The sequence below is a fragment of the Microcaecilia unicolor genome, chromosome 3, assembly GCF_901765095.1.
Source record: "Microcaecilia unicolor chromosome 3, aMicUni1.1, whole genome shotgun sequence".
NCBI classification, from domain to species: domain Eukaryota; kingdom Metazoa; phylum Chordata; class Amphibia; order Gymnophiona; family Siphonopidae; genus Microcaecilia; species Microcaecilia unicolor.
In genome coordinates this window covers 183,907,046-183,916,734 of record NC_044033.1, presented here as the reverse complement: position 1 = coordinate 183,916,734, position 9,689 = coordinate 183,907,046, and the positions used below count along the sequence as shown (strand labels likewise).

At 45.8% G+C, this 9,689-nt stretch overlaps 1 protein-coding gene across 1 annotated transcript in view; it reads left to right on the top strand.

The window, feature by feature from the left end:
- Positions 1 to 1,082: 1,082 nt before the first annotated feature.
- GDF11 (growth differentiation factor 11) overlaps positions 1,083 to 9,689 on the top strand; it is a 177,359-nt gene continuing 168,752 nt past the window's right edge. The window contains exon 1 of the mRNA XM_030194696.1: positions 1,083 to 1,476. Within this exon, the coding sequence (XP_030050556.1) occupies positions 1,083 to 1,476 (394 nt within the window). The remainder of the gene's footprint in view (positions 1,477 to 9,689) is intronic.

The window sequence follows — 9,689 nt, the reverse complement described above, 5'->3', positions numbered from 1 at the left end:
CGCTGTACACCATACACTGAGGGCAGATAGCCGCTAGAATCAGGGGCGCAAATGTATGCCCCTGTTTTGCAAACGTTTTGTGCACTTTTCCTCCCATTTTGTTCTGGGGAAGTGGCAATTTTTGCTGTAATTTTTGCTCTGGACAAGGTGCTACGCTTGAAACTGTTCTATACACGCGTTTTATTATGTTTATTCACCCCCTCCAGTCGCAGATGCTTCTACGTTTTTATTACTATCTTGAGATTTTTTTTTTTTTCGGAGGTGGGGGGGGGGGGGGTGTTGGGTAGCAGAAGGTTGGAAGTCCCGCATCATTATTCTCCAAACTGCAGGGAGGGGGACGGATTCGTTGCCTGTGGCGATCATCTCAGTCCAAAGCGTGCTGATGTAAAGCTTTGAATAAATAGGAGACAAATTTAAAAAAAAAAAAAAGATATGCATGCAATACATTCAGTGCTAATATTCCTTTACCTACATAGTGAAACATTTTTCTTAAAGCAAGCTGCTCAGCTGCCGTTTTTGTAGGGGAAGGAGGATGCGGGATCTTTAATATTCCCGTAATTAGGCATAAATCTTGCCAAGCATCCCTTCGGGCTCTTTTCAAAAGACTTGACTGTTTGCAATCTCCCAGATGCACCACGTAAGAACAAAGACGTATATCGAATTTATTGCACGAGGAGGGGTGGGGGGGGGGGGGGGGGCGGGGTGCAGCGAAAATGCCGGTGCCTTCGGCGGAGCCAGAGCAGCGCCGCTGCCCCTTTAAGAGCTGTCAGAGCGAGCGGCCGCAGGGATAGAGAAGTGAGGCTAAGACTCCGGGGCGCTCGCTCGCTCGCTTTTAACACGCCGGGAGCCCCTCCGAGGGGCTCTTTTGTTAACTCCTCAGCCAATCCTGGCCTTTGACGACATCGGCAGGTCAGGCTATAAAAAGCCGAGGCCCTTCTTTTGCCTGCATCGGTAGAATTCATGCAACTCTAGCAGAACCTTCCCAAACAAATCACAACACACCGTCCGTTCACCCCACCAACGTAGAAACAAGTGAACTGTGCATCACACGGAAAGGTGAAGCAGCAGGAGAAGCCAAACTGATGGATTACATTCCTTTCTTCTTGTGCCTGTTGGTGCTCTCCATGGAGATCTCCAGAGGAGCTGATAAGCAGGTCCCGGAGAAAGTGGAGCCCGAACGGGAGCCCCAGGTGCCAGAGGGCGAGGAGAAGGACTGCCCCGTGTGCATGTGGAGGAAGCACAGCAAGGAGATGAGGCTGGAGAGCATCAAGTCCCAGATCCTGAGCAAACTCAGGATGAAGGAAGCCCCCAACATCAGCAGGGAGGTGGTGAACCAGCTGCTGCCCAAGGCTCCCCCTCTGCAGCAAATCCTGGACCAGCATGACTTCCAAGGGGATTCCCTCCAGCACGACGACTTCCCAGAGGAGGACGAGTACCATGCCACCACCGAAACCGTCATCAGCATGGCCCAAGAAAGTAAGTGACGGCTGCCCTACCCCTTTCTTCTCTTTTCGGCTTTCTTTTTGGGGTTTCGGTAGTATGCATAAGAACTAGTAACGTGTCTACTAAAGCTTAAAAGCTATAGACTTGGCCGGGAGACCTGACTTTCTAAAGGTGCCTGAAAGTGTGGGGAACCCCCCCCCCCCCCCCCGGGTGATCGCCGATGTAGGTAATATCCAGAAGAGGATTTTAGGTTCTCCGGGTTGACGGTTTCGTGCAGTTTCTCTCAAGCTAGGCTTTCTTTCGTTTGAAGCGCTTTATCCGGGGCTGCATTTCTGTCCGCTTGAGTTGGTCTCAGGTTGGATCGCAGAATACTTAGAAGGAACACAAAACACCCTTTTCCTTAACTTGTCTACAGAGTGAACAAAAGCTGACACCTACAGGCAGGGAATTCTAGTGATCTAGCATTAAACCTTGAATTCAGTGTTATGGCTCAAGTTAGTTTATGGAAGTAATTCTTGTGATGAGGTCGTGACACTTAAAAGAGCATCTCTCTAAGCTCCGATGCATCCCTTTCCCGTGGTAAGAAATTGAATTAAAAGCAGAATTTGATCTGATGGGTTTATAATGGCATAGCCCACATGCATTTCTCAAATATAGGAAAAGGTGTGTGGATAAAATAATATAAGCCCGTCCTATTTAAGGTATGGGGCAATCCTGACTCCTAGTGGTGGTGTGTAGCATTTCTAGACGGAAATGTTTTTAGGGCACCCTGTTCCATTTAACAATATGTTTTTATAGCTGTTAAGTTTGGGTAACACCGGTCACCACCAGCAATGAATCTCCTACGTCAGCTGTTTTCCCCCGAGTCCGCTCGATGTATCTACTCTTAACGCTCCCGTGCAAGTGGCTTGATTTGTTTCTTCTCATCAACTTTGGAAACAAATCATGTTATACTGGCTGGCATGAAGGAACAGATGGGAGAAGACAGCCTGGCAAGGACTGACTGAGGATGTCATTTGCTGTCACTCCTCGCTCAGGACCTGTCAGCAGTGGCTCAGGGGATTTTTTTCCCCCCACTCTTTGCATTTCCGTCGGGATTGGAGATGTGGTCACTGGCTGATCAGAATAAATGGTGGCTTTGCACTCAAGCTTGTGCTTGCCGTATGTGGAGCTGCAGAAGCCTGGCTTACATGGTTGCATGCCACTTTTGTGTTGAGTCATCATGCTTCATGTGGTTTTAATTTTGCCTTTCAACATATTTACATTTACTGTTTGCCTAAGCTGCGCTGCGAGAGCGGCTCTCATTATTCGACTGCCACTCTCTCCATCTCTTTTCTCTTTCCCCCTTTGTTACCTCCTTCTTTCTGTCCTCCCTTTCCACCTCGTTATTTCTGACCTTTATAAACATCCCATCTCGCGCTTTATCTTTCTTCCTCTTCTCTCGCTGGTTCCACATTTCTATCCCCTCGAGCTCATTTTTATTGCACTTTTAAAGCCATGCACGGTACACATTGGTAAAGGCTAAAATCGTTTGCAGGATAGTCCTCTCTCTCTCCTCCTTAGTTTCCTGAAAGGGAGTATGGAGGGATCAAGATCACCCTGGAGAGTTCTTTTGAACCTCTATAGCATTTTTGAGAGCTGAACATTAGGAGAGACACCGGAGCTCGAGGAGGACCTGGGTTGGATTCATAGCAGCTGACTCTGTGAGCACCCCCCAATATTGAGAACATTCCTTGTATGTGTCCAAGGAGGGGTTATTTCCACTGGGTTTAGCACCCCCAATAATTTTGAAAAGTTGGCTCCTATGGTTGGATACATCTGGTAAGGGAGAATAATGTCTTTCAAAGCATTTCCAAAGCCTCTCTCCCCCCCCCCCCCCCCACACACATTTCTTCTGGGCAGGCAGGTAGCAAAAGTTGAGGGTCACACACTTCCTGAGCCAGTGATGTGTGGCTCAGAGGATTTAAGGTATTTCTTCCTGCTTTTGGATGTACTGTAGTATCAGTCAAGTTTGATTATAAGTCAAATTATTTCATTTTATGTCTGTCCAGGACAAAGCAGTGTGTGATTCTTGGGTTAGACTTCTCAGCTATGTGATAAAGATTTGAACTAAACTCCATTTGTGACCGGCTTTCCAGAGTCAAGCTTCCTTCATTAGATCAGAGCACAATGAAGACCAGACCTGATGGGAGGGAGGCTACTTCTTAAAAGCTGTTCACCCCTAAAAACAAAAACGATTCAATTTGTACATGTAAGGTATAGCAGTATTTAATGAATAGTTTACACATTTAGAATACCAACTTCTGAGTGATTCATGATCAGAATACGTGACCCCAGTTGCAGCTTTAAGAAGGCTATATATAGTCCGCACGGCAGGCATTGGTCCCTTGAGGCTTTTTTGCTTATGCTCACTCGGAATAATTTTTTGCACTTGGGTAACAGTAACGAAGTGTGCTCTTGTACTGACATTCCCTGTGCCCTGCCATTGTTCACCAAGGTTTGCTTGATAGATCGGCCTGGTTTATTTTCACATTCACGCTGGGCAACATCATTTCTACCAACGCTGTGCTGCTGTCTACTGCTATCACTTATGAAAAATGCCTTGAAATATCTAGCTGGCTATATTTTATTCTCAGTAGGTTAACTGCAGTTCTACACTTCATTCTAAATCCTGGGCAGGTGGCCCCGCTCACCCTGTTCTAGTTATGTCACTGCTTTAACTTTACAGTGAGAAAATACTGTTCAGCTGGTAAGAACGCCAAGCATTTGAAACGATAACACCATGCCAGCCTTTTCCGCCAGGAGTTTCCTTCTCACCATGTGGGAGAGCTCAAGAGTTCTGACTGAACCACAGATTAACCTCTTACCTCACAATCCAGACGTCAGAATAAATTCCGAGTCCATTGGACAGCCCTTCTGTAGCTTATTTATTCACTATATCAATACCATTTTGTTTGTAAGATTTTAAATCAAGATCTAAATAGCTGTTTTAACTGGGCTGTAGCTGTAGTACATCTCTTATAAAAAAAAATGTGCCTAGTGCTTCCTGAATGTCCATCCAGCCAGGGCTGGTTTTAACCACCAGGCAAACTAGGTGATTGCCTAAGGTGGCACTTTCTGGGGGGGCAGCAGAAAACAGCTTTAATCAAAGCAAAATAGATCCTGCTAGTCATATAAAACCCAGAGAAGCATCGATGTGTTCTTTTTAACTGCTTAATATTACAGGTATGATATTCAGTTCTGTGTTTTTACAGGATCATTCTGGGAGGGATGATACTGAGTTTATTAAAATCTTGTGGAAGGCCTACAAGCCTGAAAGGTAATGATGATGGTGAAGGTGCACCTAGGGTGCCTAATGCCCTATTTTGAGCCCACAAATCTCTCTATATAAAAGGCAACACCAACGTTCTATGAAGCCTCCAGCCGGAAGTGTGAAGGGGGCGAGATATCCGTTTTCCCTATGAGTGTCTGCCCCGCCCTCTCTGTAACACAGTCAGTGAAGGAAAACAGCAGAGCACGAAATCAAATCGCTGGCTCTGTAACAGTGAAGGACTCAGAGGGGGGAGGGGAGAGAGGCCAGAGGGCAGGGACACACACACTCCCACATGCACACAGAAGAAAACATTGCTAGCCCCCGTTTCATTTCCATCAGAAACGGGGCTTTTTTACTAGTATTACATAATTAACTGCATACACACATTACACAGATATGTTCCTTCTCAGTTCCCAAATGAAGACCAGTGGCTTTTGGATTCATTTGCTCTTGGAACTCACATGTCTCTGGACAGTGCAGATCAAAGGAGACTGGACATTGCTTGTTCTTCCTTTGTCCGCCTGTCTTTTTCTTTCTTTCTAATATATTCAGGTATTTTCAGGTACAATAATGTGCTTGCTCTGCAGCTTTCTTCCACCTTCCACTGCTCCGCTTCCTGGCTCTCTCATGAGAGATTTGTGAATAACAAAAATATGTATTTGTTTCTTTCAACCTTTTTTTTTTTTATCGTCACAGAAGGCATTCACCTTTTATTAACGGCACTCCCAGAGCACATCTAGAGCTGCTGTTTGGAACTCATACATTCTCTCAGGGCTTCCCAAACTGTCCTCAGGGACCTGGAGCCCACAATTAAACACTGGGGATATACATAATGAATATGCATGAGGTAAATTTACATATGTCTCTGGTGCATGTTTAGAATTTTCTATATTGCTCGAGGTCAGAGTGGTTTGCAATACAAAATTCAAATAATGGACAGGAACGCCATTATAAACAGATTCAGTCATACAATCATAAAAGCTTAGGTTTGGGAATCCCTGCATACGCTGTATTCATTCTTTGGATGTATCCAGATGTTGCAAACCCAAGTTTCTGATTATGAACAAGAAAGCCATGTCCCACTGTATGAAATCCCTCACTAAGCACAGCTTGGTGTGAATAAACTAATCAGAAATAAGAACCTGTTAATGACTGAATATGATTCCATATGTCCTAAGCAGTATGTTGCTTGGTTAGTTTTAGACTTAGCTCTAGGCTGAGCTGGTGATTCCTAGGTTGGCCCAAGATATCTGACTCCCTTGGTGAACCTTCATCTATGTGCCCTCTAGGGATGGCACAAGGCCCTACCCTGTTACCTCCTCCCCTTTCCTGTGGTCCAGCATCTCCCCTTCCCTTCTCTATCATTCCCGGGTGTCCAGCATTTCCTCCTCCCTTCCCTACACCCCCAAGGTATCCAGCATCTCCCCTTCTCCCTTTCCTACCCCCCCCCAGGTGTCCAGCATCTCCCTTTCCCTATTCTGCTCAGTTGTCCAGCATCTCCTCTTCCCTATTCTGCCCAGTTGTCTAGCATCTCCTCTTCCCTTCCCTTCTCCAAGGTGTCCAGCATATTCCCTTCCCTTTTATTCTCTATTCTCCCCTTGAGATATCCAGCATCTCCCTTCCTTTCCACCCAGGTGTCCAGTATCTCCCTCTCCTTCTTCATGGTGTCTAGAATCTCCTCTTCCCTTCTCCCTACCATCGCTACTCCTGCCTCTACCCTACCTCCTCCTTCGGAGCTACAACCTAGGAACACAGAAACATGATGGCAAATAATGGCCAAATGGCCATTCTGCCCATCCGCTATCGCCTTCTCTTCCTAAGAGATCCCACATGCTTGTCCCACACTTTCTTGAATTCAGATACAGTCTTTGTCTCCACCACCTCCACTGGGAAGCCATTCCATGTATCCATACCACCTTTTCTGTAAAAAAGAAACAATGCAGAGGTGGGACTTTGACCACTGCATATACTCAGGGTCTTCTGGGTCCTACACCCTCTGACAAAATCTTCCAGTTAGAGGGGAGTAGGAGCAACAGGCCTTGAGTCAGTGCATGCAGGTGCTTGAAGGTCTGCTACCATGCTACTAGTGGCTTACTGCTTTTTTTGCTGTCTTGCTGCCACCCTAGGCAGACATGTAGTTTGCCTAGTTGGTGAGCTGGCCCCAGGTGCATCTCATTTGTGAGGAAGACCAGACGCAGTGGCAGTCCTACCATTAGGCCACATGAGGCGGGGGCCTCAGGTGGCATGCTCCAGGAGAAGCACTTTCCCCTCCCTCTTCAACCCTTTACCTTATTTGTTTCTTTTCCCAAAAGTGGCAGTGGCAGTGATTCCCATAGGCTGCCATGCCGCTAGCACTGGCCTCTTCTCCCACTGTGGCCCACCTCTTGATGTAACTTCTTGTTTCCTCAGAGGCGGGATGGAGTGGCGAAAAGGCCAGTGCTGGTGGCAGGGCAGCCTATATGAACCACTGCCACTGCGGCATTTTGGCCAAAAAAAAAAAAAGGTAAACAGGGAAGGGGAGAGATGCTAGACTGGGTGCGGGCAGCATCTCATCCCTGCCTTGGGTGGCAGATTGTCTTGGGCCACCCCTGACCAGAAGATTTGTAGACTGCAAGCAGTTCAGAATGCTGCAGCAAAACTAGTAGTAAGTGGTAGAAGATTTGATCGTGCAACCCTTTACGTGATACGGTTACACTGACTCTCTATCAGAACTAGAATTGAGTTTAAAGTTCTGCTTTTTGTTTTTAAAATTCTGTATGGTTTTAGGACTGATTTTGTTAAACTTCATAACCCTGCATGAAGTTTGTGATCGATGGTGGAAATATAATTGCTTAATCAATCTAAGGTTCTTTGCAATTTGAAAGTTATGGAACAGCGGACATTAGTAGGTAAAGGTTCGGAGCTCTGGAATTTGCTCCTATCTTCCCTTCACAGCATAAAGAACTATTATGATTTTTCATTGCAGCTTAAAGACTTGGTTGTTTAACAAATATCTGCTCAAGCCTACTTAATCATTAACCCTGAGTGAGGGTTGCGGGTGGGCCGGTGAAATAACACAGCCGGACAAAGGGGATATAAACAAAACATGTGTTTATTTAACAGAATCCTTAAGCCTGTTATGACACAGGCCCAGGCACATAAGGTGGAAAAACCTCTGTAGTTCAGTAACACGTTCTTAAGCAGGCTCTGGCTGGTAGGCTCAAAACATAGTCTATAGCTGCTGGGCAGAAGTGGCCCGACTATTAGGCCACCTGAGGTGGGGGCCTCAGGCGGAACTCTTTCAGAAGTGACATCACCCCCTTCCTTCCTCCACCCCATTCCCCAATTTTACCTTCTTTTTACATTTTTTAAAAGCTGGTGGCGGCAGCGATTCCCATATGCTGCCCTGCCACCACACCCGCCTGTTCCCTTTACTGTGGCTGCCTCTCTGATGTAACTTCCTGTTTCCTCAGAGATGGCCACAATAGAGAAGAGGCTGGTGCCGGTGGCAGGGCAGTGTATGGGATTTGCTGCCACCGCCAGTTTTAAAAAAACTTAAAAAGGTAAAAATCGGGGAACAGGGTGAAGGAAGGAAGGGGGGAGATGCCAGAATTTGGCCTGGGGGATGGGGGCGGTATCTCAGCCCTGCCTCAGGCAGCATCTTGTCTTGGGCCACCTCTGTAGCTGAGGATGCCAGACTCCAAACACAGCCTGTAAGTTCTCAGTTCTTTTCTGAGTTAAAGGGTCTGGCTCCTGTCAGACCTCAATGCAAGGCTTGCAAGTCTTAATTAAGAAGCAAAAGTGGCTTGCCTCAGCCATGTCACGATTATTACATAGGCGCTGCAGTGACATATGCTGGGGTTTCAACTCTTCCCTCCCTGGGCCTCTCTAACCTCAGTCTGGCCCTGTCCTTTATACTTCCTGGTTCTGACTCCACCCTTCCCGGTTCACTTCCTTCTGGGGTGGGACTAGTGTTCTTAAGGTGTCTCAGGCTATCTGAGGGACTATTCTTAAGGGTTAGGGGCAGTGTTCTATAAACCCCCTTATACCCTCCCTCTTTGAATCCTATGATTTATAACAGTTGTAATTTATTTTTTGTTTGACTGCTCTGATTTGCTGGCTCTATGTTGTATCTGTGCATATTGATTATTCTCTGTATATTCATCTGTCTTTTTTTGTAATCCACCGTGAACTGGCTGGTTGAGCAGAATATAAAAGATATGAATTAAATTAAGTACTAGAAAATGATTGTAACTATATAAGTTGGACAATAATTATATTTAATTTACTAGGTAACATTTAAAACACCGGCAGTGAAAATAATGGAATAGTATAATTTATTAAAAGAAAATTGTATTCACTGAACGCCATGAAGTATTTCCCACGTACTTAACAGAAGCCCTATTACTGTATTTCAATTATGTAATTGTTGCATCATTAAAAAAATTCTTTATGCTGATTCCTAATAATTCTCCTGAACTTCTTGACATCAAGAAGTCACAAATTCATCTGGACTGATGGCTCAGTAGTAGTCCTGTGCACTGCCATGCATGATCAGGACTGTATTTGGGTCACGCTTCTGGTCTCAATGATGGCCAGGGCTAGGGTGCTGCAAAAGAAGCATTCACAGTTCCTGGAAAAGGGGCATGTTTGGCATTACACAACAGCAACATCTACTGGCCAGATGTTGGTTGCACTAGTACCTGGCTTCAGGAAGGAGCCACAGTCCATTCCACCTTAATTATTATTATTAGCATTTGTATAGCGCTACCAGACACACACAGCGCTGAACATCTGACACAAAGAGACAGTCCCTGCTCAAAAGAGCTTACAATCTAAATAATACAGACAGACAAGGCAGAACTGATGATTGTGCCTGTTTTGCCTGGGCTAGACAGGCAGTACATAGGAAAGAGGTGTTTCAAACATGATACAACTAAGGTTCCGATTCTGT